Source organism: Bos mutus, chromosome 4 (assembly GCF_027580195.1).
Source record: "Bos mutus isolate GX-2022 chromosome 4, NWIPB_WYAK_1.1, whole genome shotgun sequence".
Classification (NCBI taxonomy): domain Eukaryota; kingdom Metazoa; phylum Chordata; class Mammalia; order Artiodactyla; family Bovidae; genus Bos; species Bos mutus.
The window spans coordinates 105,455,512-105,483,079 of NC_091620.1; the positions used below are offsets into that span (position 1 = coordinate 105,455,512).

The following is a 27,568-nucleotide window of genomic DNA, read 5'->3' on the forward strand; positions in this document are numbered from 1 at the left end:
CTGAAACACGATCACATCCTATTTGATGTGCAGCTACTTCACAACAAGGCTTTGTGAGTTTCCAGGAGTGAGACTGTCTCAGAGTCTGTCAAAAGCCAATTATCCACTTATCAGACACACCTTCCTCTCCGGGGGCAAGCTGGGCTCCCTCACAGACACATTACCTCTTTCAGGAATACAAAGAACATTTCAAAGCAGAAAAGCATAATTTCCGTCGTGGCATATGCAACAGAAAGCGTTCATGCAACTTTGACTTACGCCCAGATGGTAACCCATACACCCACTAGAAACAGAATGCATCTTTGCACACAGTGAGGGCTCAGTGCTTCTGTTTTATTCACCTCGGGCTTAAAATACACTCAGGTATGTGATGTCTTTGTTGTTTAGTCACTAAGTCGTGTCTGACTCTTTGCAAACCCATGAGCTGCAGCACACCAGGCTTCCCTGTCCTTCATATTTTCTGGAATTTGTTCAAACTCATGTCCATTGAGTTGGTGATGCCATCCATCTCATCCTCTGTTACCCCCTTCTCCTCCTGCCCTCAATCTTTCCCAGCATCAGGGTCTTTTCCAATGAGTTGGCTCTCTGTCATCAGAGGGAAAACTGACATGATGGGGATCAATAAGGGCTAATGAGGATGTAGAAGATTCAGGCTCTCTCATGTATCCATGAGATTTCTGAAATGGCAGTTTAATCTTGGAAGATATGAAAGCTCACTTTCTTTCCCAATTTTAACATTTAAACTAGCAAGTTCCAAAGTTTATGCATACAACAGAGGCAAAGACGTGTGCATGCTAAGTCACTTCAGCTGTGTCTAAGTCTTTGAGACGCTATGGTCTTTAGAGCCCGCCAGTCTCTTTGGTCCACGGGATTCTCCTGGCAAGAATACCGGAGAGGGTTGCCAGGCCCTCCTCTAGCGGATCTCCCCAACTCAGGGATCAAACCCGTGTCTCTTACGTCCCCTGCAATGGCAGGCTGTTTATTTACCACTACACCACCTGGGAAGCCCAGAGGCAAAGACAGAACTAAGATTTTAAAAAAGGACCTTGCAGAGTGATGATCTATATCAATGTTCCCCTGTCATAAATTTAAAAGAAGGATTGAAGGGAAAGTGGGGCAATGAAAAAAAAGGGAATCAGCACTGTCACTACTGAAATATAAATAAAAAAAAAAAACCAAGATAAGCAAAATTTGTCTCAGGAAGCCAAAATGGCATATCATGGTTTTACAGTGAAGAGGTGAGCCATGACTGACTGGACTGTCAACTTCACTGAGAATAGATATGTGTTTATTTTGTTCACAACTATATCCTCACATCTAGATCCAGGCTTGCCACACAGTCGACGCTCAGTTTGAAAATGCTGAATGAATGAAACAACTGCCTTTGGTAACTGTTATGTTATAGACATCGAATCTAAGAATGATACACCATTCAGGAGCGTTTTCACCAGCTATACCTCATTCAGAAAGCTCCTTTCCCACACTACCATGAGAAGGCATCATCTGAACTCCCAGTGACCCAGTGCTCACAACAAAGCCATTTCTATATTCTAGCAATAGCAACAAAAACATTGAATCTTTCTTCATCCTTTCAACAAAAATTTATTTAAGGACAACAGGGTGCCAGGGATAATGAATGCGAGTTCCAATGAAGCTCATACAGAGTGAAACAGAAGAAAAACCATCAAATCTTTTCCTTTTGAATAAACTGAAGGCATATTATCTGTAACTTTCTGTCATGTATGCCCTAGGCAGAAAGGCACAGAATTTGGTTTTTTTCTTTCATTCTAACTTTCATCATTAAGCATTCAAGAAACATATTAGAGTGGGCCTCCCTGGAGGCTCAGTGGTAAAGAATCTGACTGCCCAGCAGGAAGCATGGGTTCGATCCCTGGGTTGGGAAGATCCCCTGGAGAAGGAATGGCAACCCACATCAGTATTCCTGCCTGGGAAAGCCTATGGACAGAGGAACCTGGCGGGCTACAGTCCCTTGGGTTGCAAAAGAGCTGGACATGACTTAGCAACTGAACAAGAACAAGACATGTACCAGAGAGTAAACCTCGTGTCAACACGTATGGCCAGACAGTGTGCAAAAGCAGCACCCAGAACTCCATCTCCAAAGTGTCTCCCCCACAACACAAGGCACCGCCACAACGCATTCTCTGCCTTGTGCCTTTTTTTTACTTCTTAACGCAACAGACAATGCAATGACAGATGACATATATTAGTAAGGATAAACTGTCCATCTAGACATAGCAGAAGCTTAGGAAAGCTCTGACACTCAAAGTTGACTGGGAAAAATGCAAAGTTAGGTAACTGGGGCTTATTGGAAATAAAGCCAGTCCCTAACTGCTATCAATTAACACCTTACACTAAACAATGTGCTTCTTCATCCAAGACAGTTAGACCAAGTGCCCTAATCATGAAACCTTTGATATTTCCCATGCACATACTACAGAGTCCTCATACATTTTAATGACTCAGTAAGGAGTTTTTGCATAGTAGTAATTTAAAATATGCTCCATGTCTCTCCCAGCAAATGGTATTTCTGTTTGTGAGAGTCATCAGAGTTGAGACCCAGAGAGGGGACCTGAAGAAAGAAAATTTGTCAGCTGAATGATTCATCAGTTTTCTAAAGACAGCTGCAGAGTTGTTAACACCCGAGGACAGGTCAGAAAACCTCGGTCCATCCTGTAGTTCATTGCTCAGTCGCTAAGTCTTGTCCAACTCTTTGCAACCCCATGGACTACAGCATGCCAGGCTTTCCTGTCCCTCACAATCTCCTGGCGTTTGCCCAAGTTATGTGCATTGAGTCAGTGATGCCATCCAACCATCTCATCTGACCTTGCGGCAATTCAGCAGAAGGCCAAGGACAGGACAAAATTTCAGGGTGGCCTCATTAAGCACACCTCATTGCTTTAAAGCCAATTTTTCATGAAATTGGCTCTACATCTTAAATGGTGGCCACTATAATTATTTAAAAATCAGATTGCATCCATAATAGCACAACCAAGAAAGCAGTTGACATCCAAAGGCACAGAGAGTGGTAATTTTATACATGAACACAGTTTCCTGGGTTCTGTGGAGACAATCAACCTGGGTGGTCCCAATTCACACTAGTTTTCAGTCATGGCAAATACACTGACACTCAGATTAGCAATTAAAGAGCACTTTGTTTCCTTTTGTTTCCTTTTTATTCTAAACATGTTTTATTCAAAATATAAGCCTAAGTAAAGCTGAAAAAAACAAACATAAGCTTAATGCATGCTAAGTCACTTCAGTCGTGTCCGACTCTTCACAACCCCGTGGACTGCAGCCTGCCAGGCTCCTCTGTCCACAGGACTCTCCAGGCAAGAATATTGGAATGGGTTGCCATTTCCTCCTCCAACATAAGCTTAAGGCTATTTCTAACTGTCTACAAACAAGACAAAAACTAGAAAATCTTAAACTCAAGAGTCAATGACAACGACCCTTAACTGGAGCATCCCACAGACTCAGGATCCGAAGCTTCCAAGGAAATTCACAGAAAAAAAATGCAGGTGCTTGGAAAGAATGTCTGTGACCAGCATCTCAGACCCGCCCTACCCAGGTTAGCTGTTCATTCCTTCACTCACTCCTTAGTTATATGAAAAGTGAAAATGTTAGTCACTCAGTTGTGTCCAATTCTTTGCAACTCCATGGACTGTAGCCCGCCAGGCTCCTCTCTCCATGAATTCTCCAGGCAGGAATACTAGAATGGGTAGCCATTCCCTTCTCCAGGGGATCTTCCCCAGGAATTGAACTTGGGTCTCCTGTATTGCAGGCAGATTCTTTTACTGTCTGAGCCACCAGGGAAGTGCCCCTCTATTGAAGACCTACTATGTGGCAGGATCTGTGCTGGACATTGACTGTGCTGGACATTGACTCTGTGATGAAAAATACAACCCTGTCCCCCAAAGCTTGTGCTCAGTGAGGAAAAAAAAATACATGAATAGGTAAATGGTGCTAAATAATTTGGTAAGGTCAGGGATAGGGCATAGGACTAACTCAGTCATGGGTTAGAGAAAGGTATTAGAGAAGGCTTTCTAGAGGAAGAGACGTCCAGGCTGAGAACTGAAAGACATGTGGTTAACAGAGCAGCGGAAGCCAAGGCGAGAGAATATTCATGAACTCCTGTCAAGAGAGAGCCTGGCCCATGGGGTGAAATGTAAGAAGCCGAGCCTTGCTGGCTGGAATGTGGATTTAGGGAGAAAGGAAATTAAACGGAACAGGGAGAGCCATTGTGCCTGTCTGGGACCCCTGATCAGTGGGAGCTGGAGAAGGGGTGCTGAAAGCATGACCCCGGGTTTCTGATTTGGACAACTGGCTGGAATGGGGGGTCCTTCCTGACACTGGAGATAAAGTCGGATCACTTCTGAGGCTCAGCCCCTGGGGCCAAAGAGCATTTGAAAAAGAAAGATCAGAAGAGATTACTTCCAGGTTTCTTTCAACTACAAAATGCTGTCATCCCAGGAAACTAGGGGCCTTGGATTGTAAGACTGTGCGACAGTGGGTCATTTTTGAAAAATGGAGTCCCCAGCACTGATGCTGATGAATGTCTGCAGGTTCTGCTGGCCGGGTGTGAGGGCCATTTCAGTAGCAGAGTTTCAGCCGTTTCTTACCAAGCAGATCCTCTGTGTCTTCAGAGTCCTGCACCACCTCCTTGGATCCTCAAAGAACTCCGAGGAAGGACCCACTCTCCTCTCCATTTTACAGAGGGGAATCCAAGTGCAGAGGGATCCCAGACCCGTTCAAGGCCATCCTGCAAAGGGCGGAACCAGGTTTCCCAGCCACGTGAAGCTTGAAAGCCTCTGTGTTAACCCAGAGTTCTACTGCCTGCGTCTTATTAATACAACACTGGACTCCCTGAACAAACCAAGTCATCACAATCTGACCCAAGGAAAGATCTTTTGCAGGGGAGATGGACTTGAAGGGTCAGGGCTGAAAGCCAGGATAGACCTTCAGGATGATACAGTTCAATGATCCCCAAATCTGACCCTATTTAGATACTTCAAACCAGAAACTCTGGGGAGGGGAGACTGGGACTCTATTGCCATAGACTTCCCTGATGGCTCGGCAGGTAAAGAATCCACTTGCCAATGCAGGAGACACAGGAGACGCAGGCTTAATCCCCGGGTCGAGAAGATCCCCTGGAGGAGGAAATAGCAACCCACTCCAGAATTCTTGCCTGGAAAATCCGATGGACAGAGGAGGCTGGCAGGCTACAATCCCTGGGGTCGCCGAGAGCTGGACACAACCAAGTGACTCACATGGAGAAGGAAATGGCAACCCACTCCAGCGTTCTTGCCTGGAGAATCCCAGGGACAGAGGAGCCTGTTGGGCTGCCGTCTATGGGGTCGCACAGAGTCGGACACGACTGATGCGACTTAGCAGCAGCAGCAGAGTGACTCACATACGCACCTACCGTGGAGCAGAGTCAGGTTTCAACCACCCTGTCAGTTTAGCAACAAGGAGACTAAGGCTATGTAAAACTTTAATTGCAAAAGGAGGTGGAGGCCCGGGAAGGCCCCAGGTCCAGGTGCTCTGCACACCATCACCCCCCACAGTGTGCTGTCCCCAACCCGCCAAGGCTCTGTCTGTTGAATAAAAGCTAAATCCCCACCAGGCAAAGCTATGTGGTACAGGAACAGAAAGGGTGGCCTGTTTCCATCAGTCTTGTTTGCCTGTAATTTCCTCCCCCCAAATGTGTGAAATGACAAGGATGAAGCAGACAGCGTAATTTGGAGCCAGATTTCCCATACCACTTGGCATTTCGTGGTAATTCTATGGAATTCAAGTTGGATATTAGGATGTCAGTTTAAAAGGAAACCAATGATTAGTAAAGGATAACAGGTGCTTTAAAACTACAATAAGTGCTGACATTTGAAGGAAAGGGAGCATAATAACTTAATGCTTCTTTTGGCTTCACATGGAAATGAATAGCCGTTCCTTGTCAATTCTCACCTCTGCTTCACTCAAGACTGCATATATAACAGCAGAGATCTCTGAAGGCAAAACATTATGCTCACTGTCAAGGACAAATAAACGATGGCATCAATCAAAGCATAATGGCACCAAGAGAAGCAAGATGCCAGGAGGTCAGAGGGGGACACAATTATGTTTTACTTTGCTGGAAAATAATTGTTAGAGATTTTTTTTTGCCTTGGTCTCCCAGCCTTATAGTGTGAAACAGCACTTAGCTTCTAAGTCTTCAAAATACATTCTTTTTTCCCTTAAAATAAAAGTAGGGAAGCAGGTCTGATCTCTATACACATAGCACTACCACACTATACAAAGTTTCCTTCTTAGAAAGCTACCAAAAATATATGTGGCATCTGGTTTTTGTACAAGATGTGGGCTATTTCTACACCGCCACAACAAATCAGAGAATTAAAAATAAGCTATTTGTTGGATTGAGATAATAGGAAAGACACACGATATAGCAGAAAGGCATTTAGTTGGGAACTAAGAGTCCCAGATTCCATTCCTACCCTGTTGGTGGAAATGTAAGTAGGTGCAGCCGCCATGGAAAACAATAAGGAGGTTCCTCAGAAAACTACAAATAGAATTCACCACATGATCCAGAAATCCCACTCCTGGGAAAATATTTGGGCAAAACTATAATTCAAAAAGATGCATGCACCCCTATGTTCAGAGCAGCGCTATTCAAATAGCCAAGACATGGGAACAACTAAACATCCATCACCAGAGGAATGAAGAGAGAAGATGTGATCCACACACACAATGACTCCTGCTCCATCACTGAAAAGAGTGAAACACCGCCATCTGCAGCAACACGTGTGGGCGTCACGTGTTGATCACACTCATCATCGCCGAGATGATCACACCCAGTGAAGTCGGTCAGAAAGAGAACGACAAATGCCGTATGATACCACTTCATGTGGAACCTAAAGTATGGCACAAAGGAACCTGTCTACAAAACAGAAACAAATCCACAGACACAGAGATCCGACTTCTAGCTGCCAAGGGGGGAGAGCGGGAGGGAGAGGGATGGACTGGGAGTTTGGGATTGGTAGATGCAAATGATTACATTTAGAATGGATAAACAACAAGGTCCTAATGATTAGCACAGGGAACTATATTGCAGATCCTGTGATAAATCATAATGGAAAAGAATATAAAAAAGAATGTGTGTTTGTGTATACCTGAGCTGTACAGCAGAGATTGGCAAAATTATAAATCAACTATGCTTCAACAAAGGAGTTTAAAAAAAATATATTTTACAAGAGGAAAAGAACATACATCACAATTTCTTTAGAAATAATAGTGAAAGAAATTAAGAAAAAGAAAGGGTGTCTTTTCTATTATAGTATGCTTATTAAATGGTCTAAAGATTTAATTAAAAAAAAAAAAAAAAAAGAGTTCTGTATTCCAGGTCTGACAGGCAGAAAAGCTGCACTTCACCTCTGGGCTTCTGTTGTGTTGTTGGCATAAAGAGGGGCCTGAATGGAGGTCACTAAAATCTCTGCTGGATGTAACGTATCATACAGCAGTATCTACTACCCTATCTACTCCCTCATCAAAGGAGAAAAATGCAGCTTTCCCTTTACCAATTCCATCATACTTATTTACTCTGAAAAATACATACACTGAGGAAATAATGGCAATTCACTAGCATCATTTTCTATTTTCCTCCTAAAATGTTCAGGTTGGGTAGTTTTTTTAAAAGCCTTTGCTCGACACTAACGTTTATTAAGTAGTAACTACGTCCCAGGTTACTGGGACAGAGTTGCTAAGAAGACGTCAGAGGATGAGATGGCTGGATGATGTCACCGACGCAATGGACATGAACTTGGGCAAACTTCAGGAGATACTGAGGGACAGGGAGGCCTGGCATGCTGCAGTCCCTGGGGTCGCAGAGAGTCAGACAGGACTGAACAACAACATATCCCAGATATTGCTAAGTGCTTTATAAGATCAACTTTTTTCATCCTCATAACTGAACAAAATAAACACACCGCTATTTCCCTGTTAAGCACAGGGAACTGAGACCCGGAAAGGTGAAGGAATTTCTAACAGTAGAGCTATCGTAGATCACTTTCAGGGTTCTGTTCAAGTCTGGGGTAAACCTGGGGTTTGGGGGTCTCTGGACCAAATGCTATTGACCATTTATGTGGTGCCTGACCAGTACACAATAGATGGCAATGACCTTACTGTTCTAAGTATGTAAATACCACTCATTTTATGCAGGTATTGTACATGCATTCTTTCACAGGGTCCTCTTCATCCATCTGACCAGCCCCTAGGAACTGAGTGGTTTTCCTTTTCCCTGATCACAGCACAGCACCCAGGACTTACCTCTTTCTTCTTCCTCTCCTCTTCCTTCCGTTTCTTCTCTTCTCTTATCTGTGCTAAGCGCTGTTTTTTGCGCTCTAGCTCAGCTTTTAAGTCACTTTTGTCAGACATGTTGGTTTCCTTGGAGCAAAAGAAGAAAAAAAGTGAATATACACAAATAACTTTTCTGTATGATCACTGCAGAAATCGTTCAAAAGGCAATCAAACTTGAAAACAGGACTTCTGGGTAGTAACCGATTGTATACCTTACCCTCTGTTGAAAAATCAAATAAATTAAATTAGATCTGATCTCCCCCTATATAAAATCTTCCCTTTTCATGGGGAAGACTATTCTATAATAGCAGCTTAATTCAGAATAACACATTTTCCTGTACAAGTTTCTTAACAAGTAAACAACAAGAGACTCAAAGAAGAACCATCATCATGACTTCCAATTTAGATGATAATGGACCAATTCATCCTCACACCGAGAAAAGAAAATGGGCTGTCATAAACTCTTAGAGACATGCCTTGCTCAAATTTCTATGCACTCAATAAACATTCCTCCACCAAGCTTGGGCACATGGAGATTTCATTTTGCCTAATATTATATGCATTAGGGAAGACAGCCACTGAAGACCTAACATGTTCATCTTTTCCCGTAAAACTCCTCCTGAACTGTCACAATTAATCTCATCTCCAGTACAACCCTATTTCTATAAAACTTTCATTTGCATACTGAATGCAATTCTGCTTATTCTGGCACTTTTCCTTTTCACAGCAAAAAATGCTTGCGAGCACATGAATTAGGAGATAACACTATGACAAGTTCTTGGGAAAATTGATCTGAACAAGAGTTTTCATGTTAACGGTGAGGATGATCCTAGGGGCGATGGTGCCAGAAATGTCAAGTAAAATGAATTTGGAGAAGACTGTCACCAATTATCCATCATTCATATGTCTCTTTTCTGCGCCCAATTGGAAACTAAGAAAATGGAAGCACGGAGAAATGAAGAACCTTTCTGCGACCCAAACTCCTCAATTTTTTAAAAAACGAATCATAAATGTCACAAGTATCCATTTGCATACTACTTGTATGCAACTATGATGAAACACACATATAGTATACTTCTAAATAGATGACAAAGTGAGGGATGGAAAAAAACGCCCTAAAAGGTACACAGTGGGGCTTCCCTGGTGGCTCAGCAGTAAAGACTCTGCCTGCCAATGCAGGAGACATGGGTTCAATCCCTGATCCGGGAAGACTCCACAGGCCTAGGTGCAGCTTGGTCGTGTCAGAACTACTGAGCCTGTGCTCTAGAGCTGGAGAGCTGCAACTACAGAACCCACACACTGCAACCATTGAAGCCTGCGTGCCCAAGGGCCTGTGCTCTGCAGCAAGAGAAGCCACTCCAATGAGAAGCCTGCACACAATAGCTACAGAGTAGCCCACATTCCTAGCAACTTAAGAAAAGCCCATGCCAAGAAAGCCCAGCACAGTCAAAGTTAAACAAATAAATAAACTTTATATATACATATATTTTTATATATGTGTGTGTGTGCATTATATGTACATATAAAACACAAGCAAAAAAAAAAAAAAAACACAAGCAGTGAAAAATCCTGGAGCTTCCTGTCACTCTTTAGAAGGTAATCAAGAATCTGCAGTCACCCTTAGGCACGTTCAGATGAAATACACACTGGGAGTGTCCTGTGTTCCTCCTGTCCCACCACACACATTTTTTCTTATAATATGATGGCAAAGATTTGCAGGAATAATAATAACCATCATCATGATAATCAATCTCTGCTATTTTCAACACATGCTCATTGAATAGTTAACCTGTGCTAGGCATTCTCTGTAGAGCCAGATTCTTCCCTTCAAGGACTGCACATCTCAGCTCTGTGAGCATGCGGTGTGGCTGGAAACGCTCCCTGAGAGCTTGGCGCACTGATCACTGAGTGCCAGACACTTCACATGTATTATCATGTTTAATCACAATCATCCAAGGAGACCAATATTATTACGAGTGCCTTTTTCACAATTCAGATAAAGGAGATTCAGCAAGACCTAACCCTGTATAGTCCATACATTTGTTGTTGTTCAGTTGCTAAGTTGTGTCTGACTCTTGGAGACGCCATGGACTGCAGCAGGCCAGGCCTCCTTGTCCCTCACTATCTCTTGGAGTTTGCCCGAGTTCAAGTTAAAGTCCATACACAGAAGGACCTCAGTTTAAGCATGTTCATGCTCTGATCGCTGATGGATGCAGAACAAGACATAGATCTGGTGGAGTAGATGAGGAGAGCTTTGAGTAGTGGAATTTGAACTGGATATGGAATGAGGTCAGGGACTAGCACAGGAAGGGGAGACAGAGATCTGGAAAGACCTGCAGAAGAGCAGGCTCTGCATGAGAGGTGCAGATGAATTCAAGTCAAGAAATACAAGCTTTAGTCAGTAAGAACAGACCTGTGGAGGCAAGTGGCAAAGACCTGAAGAAACAGCAAAGTGGGCTCACTAGGTGTAATAAGGTTTGGGAAACCAACAGGCATATGAAAAAGAAAAGTGGCAAAATGAAAGCAGGATATAAATTTTCTTATGCCTATTCGTATCCCTTGAAAGTGAAAGATGCTTGCTCCTTGAAAGAAAATTTATGACAAACTTGGACAGCGTATTAAAAAGCAGAAACATCACTTTGCCAACAAAGATCTATATAGTCAAAGCTATGTTTTTTCCGGTAGTCATGTACGGATGTGAGAGCTGGACCATAAAGAAGGCTGAGTGTCGAAGAACTGATGCTTTCCAATTGTGGTGTTGGAGAAGACTCTTGAGAGTCCCTTGGACAGCAAGGATATCAAACCAGTCAATCCTAAAGGAAATCAACCCTAAATATTCATTGGAAGGACTGATGCTGAAGCTCCAACAGTTGGGCCATCTGATGTGAAAAACCCACACATTGGAAAAGACCCTGATGCTGGGAAAGATTCAGGGCGGAAGAAGAAGGGGGCAACAGAGGATGAGATGGTTGGATGGCATCGCTGACTCAGTGGACATGAGTCTGAGCAAGCTCCAGGAGGTAGTGAAGGATAGGTATATAACCTGAGGAAACGAAGCAGTGACTGACGCCAGCAGGCAGGAAACGTTCTGCCTGAAGGAAGAAGGTCTTTCTGGTTCCAAACTGATGGCCGACTTGGAAGAACACGGACTCAAGCAGTTAGAGCTAATATTTTTTTTCCCCCGAGAAAAGCCATAGAACTGATAAAAGTAACAGTTACCACTAAAATACCGTTTGCCAATAATTTTCAACACCAAAAATGCTGACAAGAGAAAATGAGAACCTGCTCCCAGAAGCCACCTGAGAACTTACAGATATTCTTCCTCAATGGGGGCCAATGCGATTTACGATTGTCACTTTTCTGTCAGAAATGAAATGTCTTATCAGAAAAACCACTGTTAAAGCAATAGTTGTGTCATCCTATGCTGAAAACAGCCAGTGGCAACGTCTCAGAAGCACCCTAAAGTTCCCCTCTCTCCACATTCCCTTTTCTCTGCCTTTCCCAGCCTGTCAAAAGTATCAGCATGACTTCAGGCATATATCACGGTCCTTAAGGCGCAAACTTTGTAATAGGAACATCCTGTATTTGTTGTGATTTTCCTGAGAAGGACTTCATTCAATAGTGGGATGTAAACTGTATTCTCTATGTAAGAAGGGTTAAGGTCTTCTTAACACTGATACGGAGAAGGCAATGGCACCCCACTCCAGTACTTTTGCCTGGAAAATCCCATGGACAGAGGAGCCTGGTAGGCTACAGTCCATGGGGTCGCTAGAGTCGGACACGAGTGAGCGACTTCACTTTCACTTTTCACTTTCATGCACTGGAGAAGGAAATGGCAACCCACTCCAGTGTTCTTGCCTGGAGAATCCCAGGGATGGGGGAGCCTGGTGGGCTGCTGTCTATGGGGTCGCACAGAGTCGGACACGACTGAAGTGACTTAGCAGCAGCAGCAACACTGATAATGTCTGATAATGGTGGTCATTTAAGTTGCTGTTACCAGCCACAAAGCCAATATTTAAAAAGTATAACAACAAAAACACCAAGGGAATTTTAAAAGAGTTATACTACATACTACACAGTATACTGTTACAGTATAGTATGTAGCCAACTACATAGCGATGTTTCCAACAACACTTCACTTTTTAAAGGCAGGAGAAGCACAGTGTTAAAAGACAGAGATAGAATACCTTCCACTTACCGATTTTTGGATCTATTCCAAACTAGACACTTAAGCACTGACCCCTGCGAGAATAAGAAATCTCAAGAGAACACCTCATTGAGGCTTTAGAAAGTGCACAGAAATGAATGGACCTTTACACAGAGTGAAATGGCTTGAACAGTGGCACGAAATGCAGCGTCAGCACTGAACTTCATAGGCTTCCCCGGGGGGCTTGCCAGTCTCATCCACTAAAAACTCCCTGCACATTAAACAAAGCAAATCGAGGAGCAAGGCACAGGGGACACGAGTTATAGAGCTTCCTGGGGCTAAGGCAGGTCACTGCAAAGGCAAGTTTGACGCTCTCAGTTTAAGAAAATAAGAGTCAGAGCTACCTGCTGCTAATCATTGCTCACTTACTTCACACACATAGAAAAGCCAGTTTCTTTCACTTACAAAGGGCAAGGAGTCAAGTAGATAAATCAAACCCACACCAAGGTGTATGTCTCCTTCTGGTCTCGTATCCCCCCGTTCTCCTACCCACCAGCCAACTACAGCGCGACTCCATCCTGGCTTAGGAACACTCACGGCAGCCCCTCCCCAGCTCCAGCCACGCGGAGTCAGCTGACTACTGCGCCCCAGCTCCCCTCCTAGCAAAGCCCGTGTTCTGCATTTGCTTGCCATCAGTGACACTCCTTTCGCCCACGTTCTCTCATTTGCATTTGCTCCATTCATCTTCCTACCTCCTCTGCATCTTAGCGTTTGGTCTGCTGGAGGGTCTCCAGTTTTACTATCACTGGTATTCACTATCACTTCATCTCTGGTATTTCTTTTCTCATCTGCCAAATTACTCCTACCTGACAACAGACACCTCAAAGTTCAAATCAGCTACTCTGTTTTCACTCTGGATTCCATACCCAATTCCCAACCTCTGTAACTTTTTCAAATTTCAACTCTCTCCTTCCGATTTCTCTCTTGTCTCCTGGTTCAGCCTTTATCCCCTTGTTTCACTATGACATCTCCATCTAGCCTCCCAGATATCTCTGTTCTCACAACTTGGGTTTCCACCCATCTTTCAGCTCAGTAAACTGCCATCCTTACCTTTCAAGTAGCTGAATCAATATAAGAGCTTAAAACTATACCTGGCAAAATATTAAACATGCAAGAAAAGTTGTTTCTCTTCTTCCTCCTCCTCCTTTTTCTACTATTATCAATAGTATTACTATTTTTTACCATGCGAACTCTTTCAGTCAGTTCAGTTCAGTCACTCAGTTGTGTCCGACTCTTTGCGACCCCATGAATCACAGCACGCCAGGCCTCCCTGTCCATCACCAACTCCAGGAGTTCACTCAGACTCACGTCTATCGAGTCAGTGATGCCATCCAGCCATCTCATCCTCTGTCGTCCCCTTCTCCTCCTGCCCCCAATCCCTCCCAGCATCAGGGTCTTTTCCAATGAGTCAACTCTTCGCATGAGGTGGCCAAAGTAATGGAGTTTCAGCTTTAGCATCAGTCCTTCCAAAGAATACCCAGGGCTGATCTCCTTCAGAATGGACTGGTTGGATCTCCTTGCAGTCCAAGGGACTCTCAAGAGTCTTCTCCAACACCACAGTTCAAAAGCATCAATTCTTTGGCACTCAGCTTTCTTCACAGTCCAACTCTCACATTCATAGCCTTGACTAGACGTGAACTCTTTACCCCATCACTAACTTTACATTAATTCAATAACTAAAAACATCAAAGTTCACTGCAAATGATCTAAATCTAAAAAACCTGGGAGGGGGAGGAATGCCCTGGTGGGTGCAGTGGTTAGGACCCAGTACCCGCACTGCTGGGGGCCATGGTTCAATCCCTGGATGGAGAACTAAAGATCCCATAAGCCATGCTGCATGGCCAAAACAAAAAATTAAAACTTTAACAAAAAAAAAAAAAGAGAGAGAGAGCCCAAATCAAGCTTACAGAAACAGAGAACAGACTAATGGTTCCCAGAGCTGGGGATGAGGGTGAGTGAAGTGAGTGAAGGTATAGACTTCCAGTGAGAAAACAAACAAATCATGGGGATGTAACGAGCAGCACTGTGACTATGGTTAACAATACTTTTAAAGTTATTAAGAGAGGAGATCTTAAAAGTTCTCAATGCAAGGAAAAAATTGATGTTAACTATGTATGGTGACAGATGTTAAACTAGACTTACTGTGGCGAATATCACAAAATTTTGTATTGTGAAACTGTACACATTTCACAAATATCTACAAAAAGCAAATCATTATGTCATACACCTGAAACTAACATATGCTATGCTATGCTAAGTCACTTCAGTCGTGTTCGACTCTGTGCGACCCCATAGACGGCAGCCCACCAGGCTCCCCCGTCCCTGGGATTCTCCAGGCAAAAACACTGGAGTGGGTTGCCATTTCCTTCTCCAATGCATGAAAGTGAAAAGTGAAAGTGAATCACTCAGTCGTGTCTAACCCTCAGCGACCCCATGGACTAAAGCCTTCCAGGCTCCTTCATCCATGGGATTTTCCAGGCAAGAGTACTGGAGTGGGGTGTCATAATGTATGTCAATTACACCATCAATAAAAATAAGTATTAAAAAGTTAACAGTCAGAAATGCACTAAAGGTACAGTATGCTTCTCAACCTAAATGGATTATAAGACGGAAGACGTGGTTAAAGAGCTGTGACTCAAAGGAAAAATATGTTTTAAACAACTAACTGTGGTCACTTAATCTAACTAGTAAAATTCCTCTCGCTTTTTCTGTTGAACGTAGATAGGGATTACACGTCAAGCTGTCCCAGGTGGGCACCCTGTCCTATCTCACCCACTTCCCCCAGAGGACAGAGTGGCGCATGGAGAAATGATTCCTTCTCTGGTTAAGAAGTTAATTACAGGGAGGGTCACTCCTGTTGCATCGTCGTAAAATTGTCTCACCATCCTAAGTTTCAAGGAAGAAAGAACGGAGGGAGAAAGAAAGGAAGAAAACATGAGAAAAAAACATAGACCCCCAGTTAGGGAAAAACCAAAGTCATCTTCCCACCTGGCGTTGTCTTCCCAGTTAACCCTGTTTCGCCGTCATATTTCTTACTCCACACACATGCATACAGAAAGGAAAATGTTCGACTTTTCTTGAACCCAACAATGAGACCCGTCCCCTTCATTTCCACTCCTGCCCATATGGTCATGAGATGGTGTGGTCCTGTTTAGAACCAAGCATCTCAGAGAGGAGAAGCACAGGGTCTAGCTCTGTTTACACAGCTGCCAAGCAACAGAACCTCCCGAGGCTTAGCTTTTGAACTGTTTAGATCTCTATTTCCTTTTGGTTGTCTAAGTTGGCAGCAGTTTGAGATTCCATTTCTAATGCTGGCATATGCAAATGTATTTTTAAGCTTAAAGTCAGAATCCTAGGAGGTTTAAATCATTGCCCAGCTGTTGCCAGACTCACTGAAAAAAACTACCTGGAAATAAATTCTCTTTTCCTGCCTGAAAACAATTGCTCTTGTTAGCTCTTCACTATCAGCTATTGAACTTTTCATCTGCCACTTGGTACACATAAGAAATTTGATCTTTCGCAACCTCGATTCACCTGCCTGACTTCTTACACAATGCAGCTATCTCCTTCCTCTCGGATGGGAGGCCAAGGGCTGAATGGAACCACAAGCATTTTTACAGCTATACCCCACAGTCAACAAAACAGGGTGAGAGAAATCCTAGAGGAAGTCTGCTGGTGAAAGAGGAGGGAGGGCTATATGCTAAACTGTACAGCCATCAGTATACTAGGAAAATGAACATTTTAATAAAATCCATCTCATAGAGGGAGGGGTGCCCAGAGCTGGTCTACTTAGAGATGAGTTCTCAAGTGTTTGGTCTCAGTAGCCCTTGAGACTAGTAAAAATTATCAGTGACTTCAAAGAGCTTTTGTTATGTGGGTTACACCTATTAACATCACCCACGTTAAAAATAAAAACTGACAAAACTTTAAATACCGAATAATTAATTCTGTAATAACACCAAGCTTTTTTACTTAACATAAAACTTTTAGGGAAAAACAGCTATACTTTCCAAGACAAAAAAAATACTGTAAGAGGGTATTTCTTTTATATTTTCACTTGTCTTTTTAATATCTAGCTTAAAAAAAGTCAACTGGATTCCTACAGCTATTTGTGCATTCAATCTGTTGTGATACACTATTTTGGTTGTGAAGAAAATCTGATCTCACATAACTGTGTATTCTGGAAAATACACAGGAGTATCTGAATAGCCTCTTGAAGTAATTTTGGATATTCTTTGATATTACACCAAAAATCAACAAATGGCAGTTCCCCAAAGTTCATTTCCAATCTGAATATGAGCCACACCTACCAGTGAACTTTTTATACTCTGTTACATTAAAATCCACTGTTCTATTTTAAACTTTAAATTTACTTTATCCACGAATGATTTTATAACATCATGCACTGGTTATTTAGAAATTATGCAGACTTCTCTCAAATATGGATACATTTCATTATACAACATCCAAAAATCACATTTGGTACCATCACTACCAAAATCTTCAGAAAGGTCTTTACATGTGGATGGTAAAGCTGTCCAGCTCACAGCGGCAGATACAAGTTTCCCAAAACTTTAATTTTGCTTGAAGCTCAAATTTTATCATGAACAACAAATATTGTCAATAGTGTTCTTGAAGTGACAAGCTCATGTCATTGATTTTTGAGAAAAGTTCTGCCAAATAACCAAGCCTAAACAACCATAGTTTGTCTATGAATCATAGTTCCAAGTAAAAAATAGTGTTTCTTGCAAAAAAGCAGCTCATTTAGCTCACAACTCGAACGCTGCACAAATCCTTTTCTCCAGACAGTCAGGGAACTTTGGTGAGCAACAGGGTGCCTTTCATGTACCCATCTGTCACACAGAAAAGATGTGTGCTTGAGCTTAAAGATTTAACGTAACCAGCATTGTTTTCTGCTTCGTGAAGGACATTCTTAAGTGAAGTTGTTTGTCTTTTTAGCAGCAAGTGTGTGGCAGCGAGGTGTGCCAACACTGCCAGGAGTCTGCTGCCCTGTCTCAACTCATGCTGCTGCTGCTGCTGCTAAGTCGCTTCAGTCGTGTCCGACTCTGTGCGACCCCACAGACGGCAGCCCACCAGGCTCCCCCATCCCTGGGATTCTCCAGGCAAGAGCACTGGAGTGGGTTGCCATTTCCTCCTTCAATGCATGAAAGTGAAAAGTGAAAGTGAAGTCGCCCAGTAGTGCCCGACTCTTAGCGACCCCATGGACTGCAGCCTACCAGGCTCCTCCATCCATGGGATTTTCCAGGCAAAAGTACTGGAGTGGGCTACCACTGCCTTCTCTGCAACTCATGCTACCTTACCTGAAGTCTGCCCTGCCATTAATTTCACACCATCACTGCAAATGTCAATACACTGAAAACGACAAGTAACATTTCAGCATTAGTATGAAAATGGTTTTGATCTTCTGGACACCTGAACGTATCTTGGGATTCCCAGAGATCCTCAAAGCACGGTCTGCCTTAACCTACTTCTGATAAGACGCAGTTGATTCTAGAAAGCCATCTATTTAAAATTCTGCTGAATTCATAGCAATAACCTAAACACGTCCAACTCTTTGCAACCCCATGGACGGTAGCCCACCAGGCTCCCCCATCCATGGCTTCTTCCAGGCAAGTATACTGGAGTGGGTTGCCATTTCCTTCTCCAGGGGATCTTCCTGACCCAGGGATTGAACCCGGGTCTCCTGCACTCAGGCAGACTCTTTACCACCTGAGCCACAGAAGTGAACTAAGATGGTTATTAATAAATATAGACTTCCCTGTTATGTGAAAAGTTTTTATTCCTTTAATTTTTCTGTTAACAATTAAAATTACACTTGCTTATTTTTAACATAAGAACTTTAACAATTATATAATCCAGTGCCAATATTTTACCCATAAACAGGGAAACTGAGCTGCATGTGTCTAAACGCACCACCAATAAGAGGATGAGTCAGAACTGGAATCACCAGATGTCTTTGTTCTTGATAACTTTTATTAAGTAATGCTTCCCTGTCCCGGTTTACTTATTCAGGATTTCACTCTCAGTCACAAGAAAGCTCTTAAACAAAAGGCACTCACAGCAGATCCTGATCTGTCTACTCCCAGCCCAATCGTGCAATCACTCCCTATCACCGCCTGGTGGCAGCAAACATAACCTGCATGAGAGAGCTGACTCGTAAAGGCTTTGCCTCGGAAATTCCCAGCCAGGTCTCCAAGCCAATACTGGGTAGTCCCAAGCACTGCAAGATTTTCACCTATTAATACACAGGAAGGATCACCTTATGTCAATAGAGAACTATAGGTTTGGAGAGGAAATATCTTAGTACACACAAACAGTTAAAAATCTGTGATGATTTTTCAAGGCTCTTCATTTTATTCACATTGGGTTGGTTCTTGACTATATTTCTGCAGTATGCCTTTAGAACCGCTCTTGTTGGGTTTATGAACTATATTTAAGATCGTTGTATCTGCATATTGTCTCTAGTCTTCCTTTCACCACTTTAAGACTCTGAGCTACCTAAATTGCGCTGCTTCGTCTGTAACTCGAGCATGGGCAATTGAAGCACATTAAACAGGAGAGGTTCTCCAGTACTCAGCATTGAGGCCCATTATGCTAGAGAGAAAAATCAATCCAAAGGGGATCTGCCCTTTCATCTAGTTAACAGAATAGAGACAAGAGCTCTTCAATTTAAAAGACTCAAAACCCATTGTCATCTCTGCCAAAAAGTTCTGGAAATTTTCAAGTTACTTCTGATGGCTGTGGTACATTCTACCCATTGGAAGACTCAGCGTGCTTCATCTCTTTGGGAAAGGAACTGCTCTTCAATTAAGGGAATCATTCATTCAGTTTTTAGGGCCTCTTCTCTCGGGAAACACTCAGACGACATCAAGAGTCCTTAGGAAATAAGCATTTCAAGGACCATCCTTGAAAGAGGAGAAAACTAAAATGGGGCAGTTTGGACAACTGGAAAGCAGTATTTTGGTACTGGGTCCCAAGACTCAGGGCAGAAAAGGGGCTGGAAAGTAGAATCGGAAGAAAGGAGATGGGAGCCATCTGGAGAAGACCACTAGAAGGAACACTAGAATGAAGAAAGGAGTGAGGCCTTATACAAAGACTCCTGCTGAAACACCTAACCTCAGGTCCAAACAGATAGGAAAGGTGTATCATCTGCCTTCACCAGGTATCAGTAAAGAAGCCAAACAAAGAAGCCTCAAGTACAAAGTCTATACTTTACATAAGACTGTGTAAACGTTTGGGGGAGAATGGATACATGTGTACCCATGGCTGAGTCCCTCTGCTGTGCCCCTGCAACTGTCACAAACACCCCTTAAGAAAGGCCTCCTACAGCCTCAAGCACGGGACAAGCATCGCTCTGGCGGCCCGTGGGCACCCTGCGCATGCGCATGGCTGGCGGCAACACGGACCACGCGGTCCACCTATGCGCACCTCTGTTCTGCTCACACGATGCTCTCCTGTTGCACCGACAGCTGCTCTGAAGGAGGGGCCACATCTAATCTATCTCTATGCTCCTAGTGCCCAGCAATGAGTGTTCAATACAAGTCCCTTGAACTGCTAAATAATCATTAGATAGAAGCGTGGAATTTTCCAGTTTCACTATCGGGAGTTTCTAATCATCAGTACACTGCGTGAGTGCACTAAGCCAGGGGTCCCCAACCTCTGGGATTTAATGCCTGATGATCTGAGATAGAGCTGATGTCATGATAGTAGAAATAAAGTGCACAATAAATGTAATTCACTTGAAGCATCCCAAACCACCCCTCCCCAGGCCGTGGAAAAATTGTCTTCCATGAAACTGGTCCCTGGTACCAAAGTTTGTGGACAGCTGCACTAAGCTTTTCAGTGATACAACTCAGAAAAGTTCTTCCTTTTTCTGAAACAAATCTTTATTCCCCATGGGCGGCAGGGGTGGGGGGTGGGGGGGAATTGATTTTTTCATCCGTTAGGACACATGTGCATCAAACACACAATCCAAGCATTGCCTCATCCACTCAACTATCTTTTCCTAAATCACATATACCCATTGATACCATGCCTTCCCACCTGGTTTACATTTTTTATCTCAATCTCTGTTTTTTGACTCTAAAAGGATTATTTAGCAAAATCCATTCACTTTATAACTCACAGTCTCCATTGCTTATCTCAGCCAAAATTTCAGCAATCTAGAAGCCCAAAAGGCCTTGAGGATAAATCATCATGCCAATAGCTGGGCTTTCTCATTAGAAGTGATGTAAAAATATCAGTGCTTTAAAGCACAGTCATCCATTGTACCCGAAGCTGTTTACTCTGAGTTGCTAAGATGATAAATGAATGTGTCTAAAAATAAACGACTCTCAGGTAACCTGTGGGGCTGATCTTTAAAATAACTGATAGCAAGGAAATCTTCAGACATGACTAAGTTTAGCTTTGACTCGGAGTCCTTGACTACCCATTCTATGAAGGGGCCAGATGATCTGTGCAGCAACGTTAAATTAAGACAGCCCTGCCCAACAGGGCTGCCTAACGAGGCTACTCTATTCTGATAGAGAATGCAGGCAAATCCAAACTACCCAGAGTCTTGCAACTCACAAATGAGAGCAAATTCAAACAATCATACTAAAAGAAGTAAAATCAAGACATACTAACAAAAATGAGAAGGAAGATTTTAATGCTTAAATAATAAAGTCAAAAATAGATTTTTCTCAATATGAATGTTCACAAAGTCAATTGGCTTTTAATCTTCTAAACATATAAGTTACTAGGATACATCTGTACATCTTAAAACCACTTCATTCAATATCCTCCCAAATTAACTACAAAACACTTACAAATTTGTAATTAAGCCTACCTAATTTTAAGGACCATTGATCTGGGTTGAAGTTATCATGATGCAGAAATTCACACTGAGAAGGACTCTGCTAGATAACACTCTATCCTCATATCAAAGCAAACAACTTGACCTGTGAAAGGCTAAGGTTCAAACCCAGTTTCCAGTCGCTCTTAATTACTGCCTACGCCCACAGCTTTCTGCAATTCTCATCTTTCCTCGCCTCATACTATTGGCCCTCTCACTTGCACTGTTTTATTCCATTTCCTTTATATTCTTTTTCTGCCATTGTTACCCACTTTATTTTAGTAGTTTTCCTTCTCATTTTTGTTCTACAGGAGACAAAGAGTAAGATAGCTGAGCAAAACACAGCTGGGATTTAATGCCTGATGATCTGAGATCAGGCCACTGAAGATCTTACTAATATGCATAGTCTGTGGCATGACCATGCTCACGAGAAGGCAATAAGAAGGCTCCACAGAGCTGATGACTTAACAAATGATCCCAGAGGGAAATCAGACCCAAGGACCACAGAAGGTGAGGAATGCACCCCAGGCAGAGGACAGCATGGACAAGGGCGGGGAGACAGGGAAGAGAATGGCCAGCCTGTGCGACAAGTAACTGGATACAAACGGAACACTCAGTGCAAAAGAAGAGGAGGAGAATGAGGATGGATGTGCAGTCAGAGATGAGATCCCGAAGACCGAGTGACCAACCATCCCAGTTTGCACAGAGACTGACAGAGTTCCCTGGATGCAGGGCTTTCAGGAAAGCCCTGGCAAACCTGGACAAGATGGTCACCCTACAACCAAAGATGTGCTCTTCCATACTTTGCTGCTACTGCTGCTAAGTCGCTTCAGTCGTGTCCAACTCTGTGCGACCCCATAGACGGCAGCCCACCAGGCTCCCCTGTCCCTGGGATTCTCTAGGCAAGAACACTGGAGTGGGTTGCCATTTCCTTCTCCAATGCATGAAAGGGAAAAGTGAAAGTGAAGTCGCTCAGTCAGGTCCGACTCTTGGCGACCCCATGGACTGCAGCCCACCAGGCTCCTCCGTCCATGGGATTTTCCAGGCAAGAGTACTGGAGTGGGTTGCCATTCCATACTTTAGTGAGATCTAAACTCTGTAGGCAGCAAGGAAATACCAAAGGATTCAACCAAGTGCAAGGCCAAGTGGTTTATCCTTAGCATGTAAGACATACAGCCTTTTATACTGAACATTTTAATTAATTTATTTTTAATTGGAGGATCATTCTTCAGTGTTGTGTTGGTTTCTGCCATACATCAGCATGAATCAGCCATAGTTATATATGGCTATCCCCTCCCTATTGAACCTCCCTCCCACCCTCCACCCCATCCCACCCCTCTAGGTTGTCACAGAGCACCGGGTTTGGGCTCCCTGCGTCATACAGCAAACTCCCACTGGCTATCTGTTTTACACACAGGCTTTTTAAACATGGGTTGCAAACCACCAGTATATAACAAAATCAAGTTCGTTAGTAGTCACAGGGAGCGATGTTTGTGATTAACAGATGAAAACTGCTAAGAGGCACACGGCACACGGGAAGGACAGCTATGGTTTCACAGAACTTGGTTTTGGACACACGCACGTTCATTGTTAAACAGACATAGCATCGTCTATTGTCAGTTGCAGGTAAATGAGATCCAAACATACTTGGCTACATCAATTGTAGAATTAATAAGCTTTCATTCATAAACTCGTGTCCACCTTTGTCTTTTCTCAGCCAACATTTTGCGCAGCATGCCACCCACGTGACACTTGCACAGAGTGCTGAGGGAACAGAGAAAGCTGTTGGCTACCACAGGAGACTGACCCAGGCTCTGAATACCCTGAGGGCCAAGAGATTAATATCTGGGTGCACACGCAACCTGCAGTCCTTTGCAGGGCGCTGGTGAGGACGCACTGCCACAGAATGACCAAAGCCAGCTCAGCAACATCTAAGTTCCACCAGAGAAAGAAAGTGCAAAAGATAACAAAATAAACCCATGGATGTTTCAGGGCACAAACGCATCAAGATGGATGTACTTACAAAGATTAACTGGCTTTTCCGGTTACCCTAGCGTGCCCTTAAGAGTGCAGAAAATCAATACTGTCGGAAATGCGGGACCATGGCATATTTCCTGCGGGCCATGTCAGAGCAGATGCTGACTGAGCTCAGGATCTGGAGGTTTGCCATTTGTCTCATCAGCACAACCTTTATATTCCTTTCAGAAAGCAAATACCCATCTGAAAAGCTTGGCTGCAGAGTCCCCCAGCTTCGCCTGCACACAGCATGCTATACATGAATGGATAACACAGTGGTGTGAAGCAGGATTCAGAACAGATTTCTCAACCAGTTCTTAAAGGCTTAAACCCCTTCTGATACCCATGTGCATTTTTCAAATTCAAGATGTCTTTCTTTTTTTTTTTTAATTTAAGCTAGAGTCAGTTTCAACCATCTGTCTCTTTGAGTGAAAATAGGAGACAGGCTTATATATATGAGCTTCTGAAGAAAATCAATCTTGGCAGAAAAAAATTAAAGTGGAGGAAGAATTATATGGGCATTTTCAGGATCTTGCTAAGAAGTAACAAAATATTCAAAGTAAGGAGGAACTTACATGAACACATCCATCTCCTTTACTGCCTAGTAGGCTGCCCCCATTCCTGACCATTGCCTGACTGGACATCACTGCAATTAGACCTCTGCCACCCAATCACCGCCTTATAAGAGTAAAGCGGTGATTGGGTGGAGCAGAGTAGAGACATAAAAGTGACTTCCTGGATTTGGGTGACAACATTTAGGGGTATGGGAGATGATAATGGTAGGTAGTCTCCAAGAATTTGAAAATGATGGGAATAGAGCATGACCACTTTCTGAAGTTAAACTAGACCTTATCTTAAATGACAGGACATCTCCCAAGTCAAAACTATGACACAAGGTGTGTGCATGCTTAAGTTGCTTTAATCGTGTCCAACTCTGAGATCCTGTGGGCTGTAGCCCACCAGGCTCCTCTGTTCATGACACACGGTGCTAAAACATCAAAGCTAGGACTGACCAAAGGTAAAGGAAAACCACTGCCAAGATTAGCGGTAAACCACCATAAAGCTGCTATAATGAAAGGAGAATGAAGTCTCAAATGACAGGAAATGGGGTATGAAGTTTTCAGGTTTTCTCTGGTGTGTCCCAGGAAACAGCTGCCCTGACCAGCTGACGTCACTGTGCCTGTGCCTCTGTTAGGAGGGTCACCACGACGGTGCCAGGTGGCTCCCCCGCAGCCCTGGTTATGACAGCTGCTCCCCCTGCTCTGGCTCCATGTACATCCAACCTTTAACGGTTGCACTCCAGGTAGAGGCAACTCCAGCCCTCCAGTTAGATCAGACCCAAAATCTTGGAGTCATCCTTGCTTTGTCTTTCTGTCAAAACCTACATCCGATTCATTAGCAAATTATCTGGACTCTACCTTCCAAGCATTTCCAGAACCTGTCTGCTTTTCCCCACCTCCCCTGCCATCATCCCCCACCATATTATTGCCAAAGCCTCCTTAACAGTCTCCCTGGGTCTACCCAGGGCCTATTCTCAGCTGCAACAGTAATTTATTAAAACACAAGTCAAATCATGTCATTTCTCTGCATAAAGCTCCATCTTCCACCAGCTTCCATCTCATAGATAGAGAAGCCCAAGTCCTGCATGGCTTCCATGACCGGACACAATCCAGCCCCACATCTTCAGGCACACTTCCCTGCTGTTCTCCAAACACATCATGTACACTCCTGCCTCAAGGACTTTGCATCTACTATTCCTTCTGCCTAATACACTTTTTTTCCTCTAAAATTCTGAAAGATTTGCTTCTTGAAAACCGAGTTCAAAGTTCATCTCATGAGATCTTAACTCATCACTCTATTTAAAAGAGAAAACCACTTGCACCCCCGACCCCAACCCCGGCAGCACATGCATTCCCAAGTCTTTCCCACTGCTTTATTTTTTTATTATCTATATTACCACTTAACATATTCTGTAACACATTTAAATAGATTTCATTGTTTTCTCCTTCTCCTAGCTCCAATGAAGACAAAGGTCTTGTCCGTATTGTTCACTCAGGTGCTGCCAATACTTAGAATGGTGAATGGTACAGAGTAGATGTTGTAGACATTCAATAAATACTTGTTAGATGAATGGGGCTTCCCTGGTGGTTCAGATGGTAAAGAATCCACCTGCAATGCGGGAGTCCTGGGTTTGATCCCTGGGTCAGGAAGATCCCCTGGAGGAGGGCGTGGCAACCCACTACAGTATTCTTACCTGGAGAATCCCCAAAGAGTCAGACACAACTGAGTGACTAAGCACAGCACAGATGAATGAACAAATTTAGCTTCAAAAACTGCCTAAGTGAGCTTCTTCTCTTCCCACCCTCATTCTCCATAAGAAGGGTCAAGGCTCCATTGGCTTTGGGATTCTCCTAGGTCTGCTCCCTGACCCTCCCTCTCAAAGGTATCCTTAATGGCCATATCATTGCCACACCTAGATTCCACCTCCCTTCCTGGTGCTTTTGAATGTATTGCATAATTACTACTTGATTTTTCAATGCCCATGTTACCTCTGGACTTAGCCCTCAGGACAAAATTTTAATGCCCACAGACTAGTACTGTTCCAATCACACCCAGTTGGGACCTCTTGAGACCAAGGGCCTGAGGACCCAAGTTCTCTGGAGACTGCAGAATACTAACCTATAAGCAAGGGCACAGTGAGCCCATAAGAAGTTAGATTCCTCCCCGCAAGTCAGTAAGTTGGCATTTATGTTTGCAGACTAGTATGTAACTTACACTTGACTGGGTTGTGTGAACTCATCACTAAGTTGCTAGAGAATTTTCGCTATATAAGAACAATCTAATATCTCGACCTTCAAAACTAAGATTCAGACTTTACTCTCATCTGTCTGCCTAGCTGGTTTCTGGCTGGCCCTGACTACATCTCTGTCCCCACAGCTGCAACATGACAGCTGACTGCAGATCAGAGCAATGCCCACCAGCGCTGCCTGCACATGTTCCCAGCACACGAGCGTGCACCCATACACGTGTGCACACACAGTCATCCGACCCCAAATTCCTTCGGCAGATCGGAGCATGTCTCTCTGGGCTCTAGTCCATGCTGCACAGTGACCCTCTGCAGGAAGTCAGTCAAGGGCAGAGGGCAGGAAGGGGGATGATTAACCGGATCAAAGGGGATGGGAGAATCCTTTGGGTATCCAAGCAGGATCCCATACATTTGTAGAGGAGGGAGGAGCACACCGCTCAACCGAAATTTCTAGTTTGTTAAGAGCCAGGAAACCCAAGTAGTTGGCTCCACAAAACGCTAAATGTATCTTTATGTTAATACAACTTATTGGGACTTACTGAAGTCCTATAAAGTACAAAGTGCTGCTCTGGATGCTGTAGGGGCTTACACAAATGATTATGAGGAAAGTGGCCAAAAGACTCCCAGTTACGAGAGAAGCGAGTGTTGGGGGTGTAATGTACAATATGACGACTACGGTCAACACTTGTTATTCAGTCTCTAAGCTGTGCTGGACTCTTTGCGACCCCATAGACTGCAGCCCTCAAGGATCCTCTGGTCTCCACTATCTCCCAGCGTTTGCTCAAACTATAGTTAACACTGCTATACAGGAAAGTTGCTAAGCGAGTAGATCCTAAAAGCTCTCATCACAAGGAGAAATTTATTTTTTTTTCTTCTTGTTGTACCCATGAGGTGATGGATGTTAACTAAAGTTATTGCAATCATTTTACAATATATGTAAATCAAACCATCATGCTGTATCCTTTTAACTTAAACAGTGATGTATGTCAATTATTCTCAATAAAACTGGGGGGAAAAAAAATCCCAGAGGGGAACACTGGGCTAAGCTGTGAGGCTGACACTCTCCCTGCTGGGAGTGTTTGGACAGGTTATACCAATACTCACCACATAGCTCTCCTTTCTCTAAACCTTCATGTCTAACGAAGCACACAACTGATATTTTAGCTGTACCAATCTATTGGAAAAAGTTAAAATAGAGCCTTTTGCCCTGGAAAACTACCCTTAGCTGTTGAGACAATTTGTCCATCTCTTAATGTATTGATATAAGAGGTTAACAATGAAAACAGTCTTATTTCCAGATTCTCAGTGGATTTATTAA

The 27,568-nt window shown here is 43.5% G+C and overlaps 1 protein-coding gene across 6 annotated transcripts in view; it reads right to left on the reverse strand.

Annotated features, from left to right (window-relative positions):
• Positions 1-27,568, reverse strand: part of DYNC1I1 (dynein cytoplasmic 1 intermediate chain 1) — a 410,283-nt gene that overhangs the window by 329,931 nt on the left and 52,784 nt on the right. For all 6 annotated transcript variants that reach the window (XM_070369823.1, XM_070369822.1, XM_070369824.1 and 3 more), the window contains exon 2: positions 8,338-8,454. In XM_070369823.1, coding sequence (XP_070225924.1) covers positions 8,338-8,445 — 108 coding nt within the window. In that variant the 5' untranslated portion in view covers positions 8,446-8,454. The remainder of the gene's footprint in view (positions 1-8,337; positions 8,455-27,568) is intronic.